This window comes from Tursiops truncatus, chromosome 17 (genome assembly GCF_011762595.2).
Source record: "Tursiops truncatus isolate mTurTru1 chromosome 17, mTurTru1.mat.Y, whole genome shotgun sequence".
Taxonomy (NCBI): Eukaryota; Metazoa; Chordata; class Mammalia; order Artiodactyla; family Delphinidae; genus Tursiops; species Tursiops truncatus.
Window position 1 is genome coordinate 11,315,588 of NC_047050.1, and position 14,568 is coordinate 11,330,155.

General features: G+C 41.4%; 1 protein-coding gene across 3 annotated transcripts in view; it reads left to right on the forward strand.

Moving 5' to 3' along the window:
- MTFR1 (mitochondrial fission regulator 1) overlaps window positions 1–8,950 on the forward strand; it is a 67,241-nt gene extending 58,291 nt beyond the window's left edge. For all 3 annotated transcript variants that reach the window (XM_019925263.3, XM_073794452.1, XM_073794453.1), the window contains 2 exons: window positions 6,393–6,561; window positions 7,393–8,950. In XM_019925263.3, coding sequence (XP_019780822.1) covers window positions 6,393–6,561; window positions 7,393–7,461 — 238 coding nt within the window. In that variant the 3' untranslated portion in view covers window positions 7,462–8,950. The remainder of the gene's footprint in view (window positions 1–6,392; window positions 6,562–7,392) is intronic.
- Window positions 8,951–14,568: the final 5,618 nt, after the last annotated feature.

Consider the following 14,568-nt stretch of genomic DNA (forward strand, 5'->3'; position numbering starts at 1 on the left):
CCCAATTCATCACACCAGCCCCCCCCAACGCCAGTTTCCCCCCTTAGTGTCCATACATTTGTTCTCTACATCCATGTCTCAAATTCTGCTGTGCAAACTGCTTCATCTGCACCATTTTTCTTGGTTCCACATATATGCATTAATGTATGATATTTGTTTTTCTCTTTCTGACTTCACTCTGTATGAAAGTCTCTAGATTCATCCATATCTCTACGAATGACTCAATTTCGTTCCTTTTTATGGCTGAGTAATATTCCATTCTATATATGTACCACACCTTCTTTATCCATTCGTCTGTCAGTGGGCATTTAGGTTGCTTCCACATCCTGGCTGTTGTAAATAGTGCTGCAATGAACACTGGGGTGCATGTGCCTTTTTGAATTATGGTTTTCTCTGGGTATATGCCCAGTAGTGGGATTGCTGGGTCCTATGGTAGTTGTATTTTTAGTTTTTTAAGGAACCTCCATACTGTTCTCCACAGTGGCTGTATCAATTTACATTCCCACCAACAGTGCAAGAGGGTTCCCTTTTCTCCACACCCTCTCCAGCATTTGCTGTTTGTAGATTTTCTGATGATGCCCATTCTAACAGGTGTGAGGTGATACCTCAGTGTAGTTTTGATTTGCATTTCTCTAATAATTAGTGATGTTAAGCAGCTTTTCACATGCTTCTTGGCCACCTGTATGTCTTCTTTGGAGAAATGTCTATTTAGGTCTTCTGCCCATTTTTGGATTGGGTGGTTTGTTTTTTTAATATTGAGCTGCATGAGCTGTTTATATATTTTGGAGATTAATCCTTTGTCCGTTGATTCGTTTGCAAATATTTTCTCCCATTCTTAGGGTTTACTTTTTGTCTTGTTTGTAGTTTCCTTAGGTCCCATTTGTTCATTTTTGTTTTTATTTCCATTACTCTAGGAGGAGGATCAAAGAAGATCTTGCTGTGATTTATGTCAAAGAGTGCTCTTCCTATGTTTTCCTCTAAGCGTTTTATAGTGTCCAGTCTTATATTTAGGTCTCTAATCCATTTTAGTTTATTTCTGTGTATGGTGTTAGGGAGTGTTCTAATTTCATTCTTTTACATGTAGCACCACTTATTGAAGAGACTGTCTTTTCTCCATTGTATATCCTTGCCTTCTTTGTCATAGATTAGTTGACCATAGGTGCGAGGGTTTATCTCTGGGCTTTGTATCTTGTTCCATTGATCTACATTTCAGTTTTTGTGCCAGTACCATATTGTCTTGATTACTGTAGCTTTGTAGTATAGTCTGAAGTCAGGGAGTCTGATTCCTCCAGCTCCGTTTTTTTCCCTCAAGACCACTATGGCTATTTGGGGTCTTTTGTGTCTCCATACAGATTTTAAGATTTTTTTGTTCTAGTTCTGTAAAAACATGCCATTGGTAATTTGATAAGGATTGCATTGAATCTGTAGAAGCTTTGGGTAGTATAGTCATTTTCACAGTATTCATTCTTCCAATCCAAGAACATGGTATATCTCTCCATCTTTTGGTATCATCTTTAATTTCTTTCATCAGTGTCTTATAGTTTTCTGCATACAGGTCTTTTGTCTCCCTAGGTATGTTTATTCCTAGGTATTTTATTCTTTTCGTTGCAATGGTAAACGGGAGTGTTTTTCCTTAATTTCTCTTTCAGGTTTTTCATCATTAGTGTATAGTAATGCAAGAGATTTCTGTGCATTAATTTTGTATCCTGCAGCTTTCCCAAATTCATTGATTAGCTCTGGTAGTTTTCTGGTGGCATCTTTAGGGTTCGCTATGTATAGTATCATGTCATCTGCAAACACTGACGGTTTTACTACTTCTTTTCCAATTTGTATTCCTTTTCTTTTTCTTCTCTGATTGCTGTGGCTAGGACTTCCAAAACGATGTTAAATAATAGTGGTGAGAGTTGACATCCTTGTCTTGTTCCTGATCTTAGAGGAAATGTTTTCAGTTTTTCACCATTGAGAACGATGTTTGCTGTGGGTTTGTCGTATATGGCCTTTATTATGTTGAGGTAGGTTCCCTCTTTGCCCACTTTCTGGAGAGTTTTTATCATAAATTGGTGTTGAATTTTGTCAGCAGCTTTTTCTGCATCTATTGAGATGATCATATGGTTTTTATTCTCCAATTTGTTAATATGGTGTATCACATTGATTTGCGTATACTGAAGAACCCTTGCATCCCTGGGATAAACCCCACTTGATCATGGTGTATGATCCTTTTAATGTGTTGTTGGATTCTGTTTGCTAGTATTTTGTTGAGGATTTTTGCATCTATATTCATCAGTGATATTGGTCTGTAATTTTCTTTTTTTTTTTTTTTTGCGGTACGCAGGCCTCTCACTGCTGTGGCCTCTCCCATCGTGGAGCACAGGCTCTGGACGTGCAGGCACAGAGGCCATGGCTCACAGGCCCAGCCGCTCTGCGGCACGCGGGATCCTCCCGAACGGGGGCACAAACCCGTGTCCCCCACTTCGGCCGGCGGACCCCCAACCACTGCGCCACCAGGGAAGCCCTGTAATTTTTTTTGTAGTATCTTTGTCTGGTTTTGGTATCAGGGTGATGGTGGCCTCATAGAATGAGTTTGGGAGTTCTGCAGTTTTTTGGAAGAGTTTGAGAAGGATGGGTGTTACCTCTTCTCTAAATCTTTGATAGAATTCACCTGTGAAGCCATCTGGTCCGGGACTTTTGTTTGTTCGAAGATTTTTAATCACGGTTTCAATTTCATTACTTGTGATTGGTCTGTTCATATTTTCTGTTTCTTCCTGGTTCAGTCTTGGAAGGTTATACTTTTCTAAGAATTTGTCCATTTCTTCCAGGTTGTCCATTTTATTGGCATAGAGTTGCTTGTAGTAGTCTCTTAGGATGCTTTGTGTTTCTACAGTGTCTGTTTTAACTTCTTTTTCATTTCTAATTTTATTGATTTGAGTCCTCTCCCTCATTTTCTTGATGAGTCTGGCTAATGGTCTATCAATTTTATCTTCTCAAAGAACCAGCTTTTAGTTTTATTGATCTTTGCTATTGTTTTGTTTCTATTTCATTTATTTCTGCTCTGATCTTTATGATTTCTTTCCTTCTGCTAACTTTGGGTTTTGTTTGTTCTTCTTTCTCTAGTTCCTTTAAGTGTAAGGTTAGATTGTTTGAGATTTTTCTTGTTTCTTGAGGTAGGATTGTATTGCTATAAACTTCCCTCTTGGAACTGCTTTTGCTGCATCCCATAGCTTTTGGATCATCATGTTTTTTGTCATTTGTCTCTAGGTATTTTTTGATTTCTTCTTTGATTTCTTCAGTGATCTCTTGGTTATTTAGTAGCATACTGTTTAGCCTCCATGTGTTTGTGTTTTTTACGTTTTTTCCCCCTGTAATTGATTTCTAATCTCAGAGTGTTATGCTCAGAAAAATGCTTGATACGACGTCAGTTTTCTTAAATTTACTGAGGCTTGATGTGATCTATCCTGGAGAATATTCCGTGTGCACTTGAGAAGGAAGTGTAATCTGCTGCTTTTGGATGGAACGTCCTATAAATATCAATTAAATCTATCTGGTCTGTTGTGTCATTTAAAGCTTGTGTTTCCTTATTAATTTTCTGTTTAGATGATCTGTCCATTGGTGTAAGTGAGGTGTTAAAGTCCCCTACTATTGTGTCACTGTTGATTTCCTCTTTTATAGCTGTTAGCAGTTGCCTTATGTATTGAGCTGTTCCTATGTTGGGTGCATATATACTTATAATTGTTACATCATCTTCTTGGATTGATCCTGTAATCATTATGTAGTGTCCTTCCTTGTCTCTTGTAACATTCTTTATTTTAAAAGTCTATTTTATCTGATACGAGTTTTGCTACTCCAGCTTTTGATTTCCATTTGCATGGCATATGTTTTTCCATCCCCTCACTTTCTGTCTGTATCTCTGTAGGTCTGAAGTGGGTCTCCTGTAGACAGCATATATATGGGTCTTGTTTTTGTATGCATTCGGTGAGCCTGTGTCTTTTGGTTGAGCATTTAATCCAATCATGTTTAAGGTAATTATCGATATGTATGTTCCTATTACCATTTTCTTAATTGTTTTGGGTTTGTTTTTGTAGGTCCTTTTCTTCTCTTGTGTTCCACTTATAGAAGTTTCTTTAGCATTTGTTGTAGAGCTGGTTTGGTGGTGCTGAATTCTCTTAGCTTTTGCTTGTTTGTAAAGCTTTTGATTTCTCCCTCGAATCTGAATGAGATCCTTGCCAGGTAGAGTAATCTTGGTTGTAGGGTCTTCGCTTTCATCACTTTAAGTATATCATTCCACTCCCTTCTGGCTTGTAGAGTTTCTGCTGAGAAATCAGCTATTAACCTTATGGGGGTTCCCTTGTATGTTATTTGTTGTTTTTCCCTTGCTGCTCTCAATAATTTTTCTTTATGTCTTTAATTTTTACCAGTTTGATTACTATGTGTCTCGGTGTATTTCTCCTTGGGTTTATCCTGTATCCTGACTCTGTGCTTCCTGGACTTGGGTGGCTATTTCCTTTCCCACGTTAGGGAAGTTTTTGACTATAATCTCTTTAAATATTTTCTTGGGTCATTTCTCTCTCCCTTCTCCTTCTGGGACCCCTATAATGCGAATGTTGTTGCGTTTAATGTTGTCCCTGAGGTCTCTGAGGCTGTCTTCATTTCTTTTAATTCTTTTTTCTTTATTCTGTTCCACAGCAGTGAATTCTACCATTCTGTCTTCCAGGTCACTTATCCGTTCTTCTGCCTCAGTTATTCTGCTATTGATTCCTTCTACTCTATTTTTCTTTTCAGTTATTGTATTGTTCATCTCTCTGTTTGTTCTTTAATTCTTCTAGGTGTTTGCTAAACATTTCTTGTGTCTTCTCAGTCTTTGCCTCCATTCTTTTCCCGAGGTCCTAGATCATCTTCACTATCATTATTCTGAAATCTTTTTCTGGAAGGTTGCCTATCTCCACTTCATTTAGTTGGTTTCTGGGGTTTTATCTTGTTCCTTCATCTGGTACATATCCCTCTGCCTTTTCATCTTGTCTATCTTTCTGTGAATGTGGTTTTTGTTGCACAGGCTGCAGAATTGTAGTTCTTCTTGCTTATGCTGTCTGCCCTCTGGTGGGTGAGGCTATCTAAGAGACTTGTGCAAGTTTCCTGATGGGAGGGACTGGTGATGGGTAGAGCTGGCTGTAGCTCTGGTGGGCAGAGCTCAGTAAAAGTTTAATCCGCTTGTCTGCTGATGGGTGGGGCTGGGTTCCCTCCCTGCTGGTTGTTTGGCCTGAGGTCATCCAACACTGGAGCCTACCTGGGCTCTTTGGGCTAATGGTGGACTCTGGGAGGGCTCACACCAAGGAGTACTTCCCAGAACTTCTGCTGCCAGTGTCCTTGTCCCCATGGTGAGCCACAGCCACCCCCCACCTCTGCAGGAGACCCTCCAGCACTAGCAGGTAGGTCTGCTTCTGTCTCCTATGGGGTCACTGCTCCTTCCCCTGGGTCCCGATGCACACACTACTTTGTGTGTGCCCTCCAAGAGTGGAGTCTCTGTTTCCCCCAGTCCTGTCGAAGTCCTGCAATCAAATCCCACTAGCCTTCAAAGTCTGATTCTCTAGGAATTCCTCCTCCTGTTGCCGGACCCCCGGGTTGGGAAGCCTGACGTGGGGCTCAGAACCTTCACTCCAGTGGGTGGACTGCTGTGGTATAAGTGTTCTGCAGTCTGTGAGTCACCCACCCAGCAGTTATGGGATTTGATTTTATTGTGATTGCGCCCCTCCTACCGTCTCATTGTGGCTTCTCCTTTGTCTTTGGATGTGGGCTGTCTTTTTTGGGGAGTTCCAGTGTCTTCCTGTCGATGGTTGTTCAGCAGTTAGTTGTGATTCTGGTGCTCTTGCAGGAGGGAGAGCACGTCCTTCTACTGTGCCATCTTGAACCGATCTCCCAAGTACTAGGTTTCTTGCAAACTTTGTTTTATAACATGACTACATGAGTAGCTCTAAGTTTTTAGTTTAAAAATGATAGTTAACTGTGTACGGGAGCCTAAGAGATTAGCAGAATAAACACTTGCAGGTAACTTTCCAGTTTCTCCCCCAACTGCATTTGAAGGCTTTTCATTACTGTGCAGTCATTCATCCAGTGAAGCTGTATGCATCCCTGCTATGGTAGTCACCAGGCTTTTGGAGAAGAATGGAACCCTAATTTCCCTGAAGGAGCACATAATCTCTGCTCCTGAGAGGACCTGAGGGACTGTTACTGGGCACTTTTGTGCTCTTTCATTGAGCTTTAAATCTAGGTTTTCCACTTCGCCGCATCAGTATGTGTCAGTGTCTTTGTCACGTGTATTGATGCCAGGGAAGTGCCGCCAGGCTCCCCGTGTGCTTCCCGGAGGAATCAGCGCCCCCTCGGTTCATGTTCATTTCTCTCAGGTCAGCACAAGACACGAAGCCCAAACCGGTGGATGCTGCTGACCCTGCTGCCCTCATAGCAGAGGCTCTGAGAAAGAAGTTTGCTTACCGGTATCGATGTGATAGCCAAGGTGAAGTTGAAAAAGGAATTCCAAAGTCTGAATCAGAGGGCACCTCCGAAAGAGTGTTGGTGAGTACTGGGCAGAGTTCTCTCTAAGTACAGCCTGGTAGTTCACTTCACTGCTGCACGCTGCAACACATTCAGCTGTGTGCGCCTGCAAGATTCAAAAGGACGTATGCTACAGGATTTAGTCCCTACCTACAGCTAGATTACCTATTATAGAAGAGCACAGAGAAGGAAGCAAAAGTTAACCCCTGGTTTCATTGCTTAGTGTCTCCTGTGTTAAATTTTTCATGCTGTTTTATTTAAGTATAATGAAGTGAAATTCATTACAATAAAATTTATATCTGAGGACAATAAAAATGCTGATATAGCAAGGAAAGATCATTTTCTCTTAGGGCACCTGTGAGGAAGTCTCCTGAAGAGGGAGAGACATTGGACCAGGGGCTTGCAGGCTGTGGGCATGCCGAAGGTGGGGACTGAGCAGATTCATGGAAGCTCTCGAATATATTAATTTATACATTACCTTTATTCTGGGTACTGTCATGGGGCATATGTGTTTATTCCAGAGATGTAGATATCTTAGAAATTCTAGCATCTCTGAAAGTCTTCAGACATTGAAAAGGAAACTCTGTACCTTCCTTCGTTTATTCGGAGAAGTAAAATTGGACTAAGCTAGGCTCTTGCTAAGGTAATTATAGTTTTCTAGGGCGTAATTTTGTTGTCTCTTTGCCTTTCACTCTTGATATGTCATGTTTATAACAACTTGTCAATTCATAAAGGTTTTAATATTACGTAGCTGTTTGGTTTTTCATGAAGAACATACCTTTGATCCATGATTGGGAGCGGGGCATATCATTACTGTTACATGAACCAGTGTCTTTTTTGTTTCTTTTCTAGTTTGGGCCACACATGTTGAAGTCTACAGGAAAAATGAAGGCTTTAATTGAAAATGTTTCAACTTCCTAATACTGAGCTGAGAAAGACTGTCCTACTAGTTCAGCTGTTAGTGTTGATTTCTATTAGCCGAACAGCCCTAATACACCATTTGGTAAATACCTGAATTTAGTGTCTCCTTTTAAGTCTCAGAGGATTAAGCTGTAACAAAAGCACTCTAAGTTTGTTCGCTTTTAAGAGAAGGTCCGTTCTGAAGTTTTCCATAACATATTTATATTCTAACGTGTTTTTAATGTGTAGCCAAGATGTTTAGATTTCCAGTCTGGAAAACAATTATATAGATTTCAGAATAAAGAAAGGACCTTTGTAGATGTGAGTTTTTAATTCTTAACACTAATTTATCTGTACAAATGTTTTATGTGCATGTATTCAGGACGTAAGGTTTAGCAAGGGGGTGGCGAGGGTGCTGACAGTGCCAGTTGTTTTTCTATTCAGTGATGGAGCAGGTGGAATAACCAGGTTGTTGGAATGAAATGGTTCTGAGATTGGAATTTCTTACCTTGAACAGAACTTTTTATGTTAGATTCTCTCTCACGTTTTCTTGGATTGGAGATGGAGTTTGAGTAGGAACCAGATAATGTTTGCTGCTGAAATTACATAATGCTTTCCTTTAAAGAGGGAAGTCAAGGATCATGGAAACCGTTTTCACTGTAGTGCCATCCAGTGCTGAGGAAGGAAATGTAGTTTTCAGATAGTGAGGAATCAAATGATTGAATTAAATCTCTTTTAAAGTAAAAACTAGAATATACCATCTTTTTCTTTCAGTTTAATAAATGGCATGAAGATAACTTGCTGCTAATACTTCTGGAAATGTCAGCATAGTGGAGTTAAACATTTTTAATATTGGTCCAAATAGTAGCTTTATAATGAAATATTGAATAGGAGAAAGAATTTTCTGTAAGCTGCTTATCATTGGTCAGAACGGTGTTCTGCTGAATTATATTATGTAGCATAAACCTTAGGTGCTGTTAGGAAGTAGACAGCTGCCTTTCTCCTCTACGACTTCTAAGGAATTGCTACAAGTGATCATTTTTAAATGCATGTATCTTCATGATTTTCTATATTTCTGTTAAACACACATAGTTTAATGTCAGAACCTCCTACTATGAGTAAATATTTGGATCTATTATTTAAATCTAGTGAAAAGAAAGTTGTCCTTCCTGGGGGGATTAGGAGATGTGAAGACCCTTTTAAGTTATTGAAAATACGTGCAGTGTTCTAAATAACAGCAAATATTAGTTGGAGGTGATTTTCATGGTTTGGTTATTCAGCTGAACTTTGAACTGTGGCTTATTTTACACATGTTGATACATTGTTTCTCATTGTTTCCTACGGTTTAAAAATTCTGCCTTTAAAAGGAATTCAGAAAATTCGCCTGATATAAATTTCTTAGGAGGTCAAAGTATGTATTCTATTTGTATCACTGTTGAATTTTGGGCAGTGCTCCAATTACAAGGAAGTTACTGTTTTGAAATAAACTTTTACTTTCCTTGGGCCATAATGCCTATACAAATGCTTTCATTTTTTTTTCCACAATAGGCACGATTCTTCTTTTATATTATACATGCAGCTTCTTTAGAATTATTTGCTTTCTGCATTTTTCAAGGGGAAATATATTGCCTAGAATATATCACCTCTCATTCATCTTTCTCTTAAAGGAACTCCATCATTAAGAAGAGAAAGGCAGTCACTTGGGATGAGTTTCCTCAGGGTTCTCAAGCCTATAATCCACCTCTGGGACTGGTGAAAGCTCTTTCCTCATCTTCCCCTACACCCACCTCATTCAGTTTCTGGTTCTCCCACCCAACACGATAGTTGGGTGAAAGATCTTAAAAATAGTTCAACTCTACATTTTACAGCTGAGGCTCAAAAAGTTAAATAACTGGTGTAATGTTTTCTCTTCTGTGATTCTGACTAGTCTAGGGCCTCACTCTTAGAGAATGGACCCTTGAGAATGTGGGGGGCGGGACTTAGCCTTCCAATGCAAGGGGTGTGGGTTCCATCCCCGGTCAGGGAGCTAAAATCCCACGTATCCCTCCTGGCTAAAAAGCAAAACATAAAACAGAAGCAATATTGTAACAAATGCAATTAAAAGACTAAAACTGGTCCATATCAAAGTTTAAAAAAAAAGAAAACGTGGGTGTTAGGGGCACCGACTCCCTCTCATCCCCAGTCGAAAATCCACACGTTGCCATCTCTGCCTCAACAACAAATGAATTGGTAAATGACTCACCCCGGGGTGGGCAGGAAGCTGAAACAGTGTGGAGAGGGTCAGGACTCAACCCTTAGTTTCTTTGATTCCATGTCCTGTGATCTCTGGTCAAACACTCACTTCTCCCCATATGTACCTTAAAGATCTGTAAAATGAAAATACAGGTACTATATTATTTATTGAAACACGTCCACATGTAAGTGGACCCATGCAGTTCAAACCTGTGTTGTTCAAGGGTCAACTGTGTACGTAATGAGTGTGGCAAAGAGCGCTGGACTTGGAGCTAAAACACGACCCACGTATGTGATCCTGGCCAAGTCACACCTCTTTTTAAAATGAGACTAATGCTCAGTCCAGAAAACTAGGATTAAATAATGATTCTGAACACGTTCTGTACATGGCAGCTTGCTAAGTAAGTTACTACATTATTTTACACAAGGTCACTGTAGTGCCCAGTAGACGGATTTCTCCAGTGTTCTTGGCACCTGGAAAAGGTGTCATTCTGTGCACAGGCCTGGGTGGAGCAGTAGGTCTTAGTCTTCAGTTCTGGTTGTCCTCCCAGTCGTAGGCCCTTCTGCAGAAGAATACTGTCCTCATTTTTTCTTTTTTTAAATTTTTTGACCACATTGCATGGCATGTGGGATCTTAGTTCCCCGACCAGGGATCGAAACAACAACCCTTGCATTGGAAGCCCAGAGTCTTAACCACTGGACCGCCAGGGAAGTCCGCTGTCCTCTTGCTGTATTAAGAGTTCCTATGAGTCTGTGCCTCAGTGGTGAAGGAAGAAAACATGAGGTAACAACTACTGGAAACAAACCATCCTCTGGTAACTTCTCCAAAAAACACAAGTTTTCTGTGTAGGTTAGATCTGGCAGATACAAGTTTAAACTTTCAGGCGTTAGCCCAGTAGCACCCGCTCTGGGATTGCCAGGCAGAAGGAGGCACTCGGTTTTACAACAGTATCACTGTTCTGCCTGTTACTGTCACAGTCTTTCCCATGAGCCTTTAGCCATTCCCGAGTCCTCTTCCCCCTTCTCATCCTAGACTCAGCATTCTTCTGAGCTACCCCACTGACCCTTTTTCTTAAAATTCTTATTACTTTTTCCTTGTAAACCTTGTAAGCAGGCTAGTTCTTGGTTCGTACTAGTGTGATCACTTGAGAACAGATAGGACAATAAAATAAAATAATAAAAATAGCATACCCATGGAAGGATCCAGAAATCTTGGATGTTTCCCCGAAAGCTGTTGTCGTTAGTCCACTTGGTAGGGGCTGGAAAACTTAATGTTCCTCTAGCTGGAGCTTCTCAAACTTCTCTCCCCTGGAAGATTCTCCAGCCTCTTCTAAAGGTCAGAGAGCTCCTTCTCTAAGCTGAGAGAATAACACGAGTGTAATTTAGACATTACCAGGAAGCTAAAGAAGATGATCCAAATAGCACCTCCCATTCCATCCCAAACTGCTGTGGCCGCTACAGGGCAGTCCTGTCCCTCCTAACCACTGTCTTCCCAGCTGGAAAAGCCGTAATTTGGGGAGAAAGACACTCTTCACAACAGGATTTTTACCAGAGTTGTGAACAGCTTTCTGTTCACATGGCCTAGGAGCCGTCCCTCTTCACTGGCCAGTCATGCTTGCTATCAGAGGATGAAAAAGGGTGAGAAGCAGCTGTGATCGGTGACGGTGGAGAGCACGTGACACTCTGCACGATGATCTCTCTGACGCAGCTCCGGAGCAGACTGCCTTCTGCAAGGGGAGCACCAGCCAATGCAGAGACACGTGTGACTCAGGACGCAGCCCTGACGAGCTGGTCCAAGTCCTCCCTTGGGAATCTGAATAGGAAACCTTGAGCGAGGGGCACAGTTGGTACCTGGAGCTCAAATAAGCACGCCATGAGGTACACGTGTACCCACGATACCCACGAGCAGTTTATACAAAACAGATGACGAGGACACGAACAAGGACACTGGGACTGAACCGTGTGTCAGGACGTTATTTTACCTTCACGAGGCAGACATGTTATAGGTTAGGGAGCCACGCAGAAGATGAGGTGACGCGCTAATACATGACCAAAGACCTTAACACAGTCGATCTAGCCATAAAGACAACACTTTAAAAACTTTACTGCCTTTCTAAGCAGACACTCCAAGGTAGAGAAGAGAAAGGAAGAGGAGAAGTGTGGGAAGAAGCAGACGCAGCAAGAAGCTACATCTCAGAGTGCTCAGACCCCCAGGTTCTGCTTCTGCAGCCTTCATGGGGTTTGTCTCATTATCGTGAACATGAATCCTCAAGATAAAGCTCCAGTTACCCTGCAGTGATCTGAGTGAGACTCTGTTCCCTACAATGGAAAAGTTAACCCCTATCTTGTGAGGATTCTTAGATGGAAATTCAGAAACTTTCCTGCAAATGTTCAACTAGGAACTTTGAACACATCCCTTTATGATACTTTCTTCAAAAGATAAAGCACCGGGCTTCCCTGGTGGCACAGTGGTTGAGAGTCTGCCTGCCGATGCAGGGGACACGGGTTCGTGCCCTGGTCCAGGAAGATCCCACATGCCACGGAGGGGCTGGGCCCGTGAGCCATGGCCGCTGAGCCTGCGCGTCCGGAGCCTGTGCTCCGCAATGGGAGAGGCCACAACAGTTAGAGGCCCACGTACCGCAAAAAAAAAAAAAAAAAAAAAAAAAAAAAAAACCCCCGTGGGATACCATGCAGCCTCCCGATTCTTTATAGGATGCGGCTCAACAGTAAAGAAACACTTCAAATTTATGCTCAAAAATCTCAAACAATGCATAGCTTAAACATAAATATAATATAAGATGAACTTTCTTAACAAGACTATTGATGGGACCAGTGGAAAGCTGCAATAAACCAATAGGTCACTGTGCTTCAGTTTTAAAATACAGCTAAAAAGAATCTAATACTAAAAATGGGGGTGTTTCTCTTTCCCTGACCATTCTACCAGACTTCAGGATAGGTTCAGGATGACTTAGCATAGCTGTAAAAGTAAAAAAAAAATGTTACTGTGATTGATAAAAGTTATTAGTATTTTACGAGAAGTATCACAGTGAACATCTAAGACTTATATTTTAGAATCAAACTTGAAAGCTAAATGATTTTACCAGTCACGGATGTTAGTAAGATTCAATAATGACTGGAAATGGTGTCATTTTCATCATTAACCCAACAAAATCATTCATTCTCGACAATACCCCAACACTTTACACTCATTTTGTGCAATACAGAAACCTCCCATGTTACATAACAGATGCTTTCCACACATCATCTTGTCACCCAAACATTTTGAGAACAGAGACCCCGTCTCGGTATTTAGTTTTAATACCTTTATTACATCCAGTGCAGTTCTGCACACAACAGGAACTCGGATACTGTGACCACGTGACTTCGCCATCGACAGACTAGTTTCCACATAATTGCTCATGATGGTAGACTGATAGCTAAAAAGGAAACAATTCCAAGTTAATTTTTTCAACATTTACTGACGGCACAGTTCACGCTAGCCCTATGCTAAGCACAAGAGAAAAAAAGGTGGAGGAGATGGCTGTGCACTCCTGGCAGTCCCCCGCAAGTAGCGGTCACTTCCCCTGGAGACAGTGGACAACTGGGGGCCTTCCAGAGGACACAGGTTGTCTGCAAATCCTCAGCAAACAAGGAATGGCTCAGGCTAAGTCTTGCACATATCTGGATAACTCTGTGTTTCAGATACATGCTGCTAGTATGGTGATTAATGTCACATTTATTTAAAAACATTCCTGAATGCAGATTAGCTGTCGGTCATTGTCCCAAGCGGGAGATACTGATTGGGAGGAGATTTAAACAAAATATTTATACATTAAAAAAAGTACACATGGGGCTTCCCTGGTGGCACAGTGGTTGAGAGTCCGCCTGCCGATGCAGGGGACACGGGTTCGTGCCCGGGTCCGGGAAGATCCCACATGCCGCGGAGCGGCTGGGCCCGTGAGCCATGGCCTCTGAGCCTGCGCGTCCGGATCCTGTGATCCGCAACGGGAGAGGCCACAACAGTGAGAGGCCCACGTACCGCAAAAAAAAAAAAAAAAAAAAAAAAAGTACACGTGAAAACACTGTAAACCTCCAATGTGAAAATTTTAAAGTTTTAAGAAAATCGAAAGCTTTAAGAGTCAAGAAAGATTTTTGGAAAGAAAGGCTGTTACAGGAATCTTCAAAGAATTATTTGCACCTCTAACCTGTACCTAAGGTACAAACACATTGCCCAGGTTGGACAAAGGACATAAAATACTCACTTCTTTTATGTAAAGAGGATCATTATAAACCATCACACTTACTGAGTGCAGATACTGACCAGGAACCAGATTGTTTTTGTTAAGCTAAGGCTTACCACAATTTTCTCTCCGAGGACCTTCAGCCTAGAGCAGAGGAGCTGCCCCCCCATGACTAAGGGCCGGCCCAGAGCCCCAAAGGGCTGCTGCAACGCTCAACAGTTCTTTGAAGTCTCCTGTTTTATCTTAAAAATTTGTGAATTTTGCATTCTCTTCTATAATATTGAATTACTCATTTAAACTGTGACCTTCTAAATTACTGTACTGTTTCCTCACATTTTTCTAGAAAACCGATGTTCAAAGAATATAGGTCCTGTTGAAGAAGCAGGGCTATAGCCGGTAATACCACATATATGTAACAAAACATACCTTTGCAGTGGGTTTATTTTATGTGTAGGCAGGAGATGGGAGCAACGCTCAGGTGTCTCCCCCTGAAGAATGGCAATAAGAAGACAATCCTCTGAATATCCAACAGTGAGAAACATGTAACAGGTCAGAGAAGAAGAAAGCAATCATACACTGGCAGATGGAGCCCAGGCAGGCTCAACTGATGCAAGGCTGAAGGTCTGTCTGCTGGATGTGCCAATCACGCAGGCGT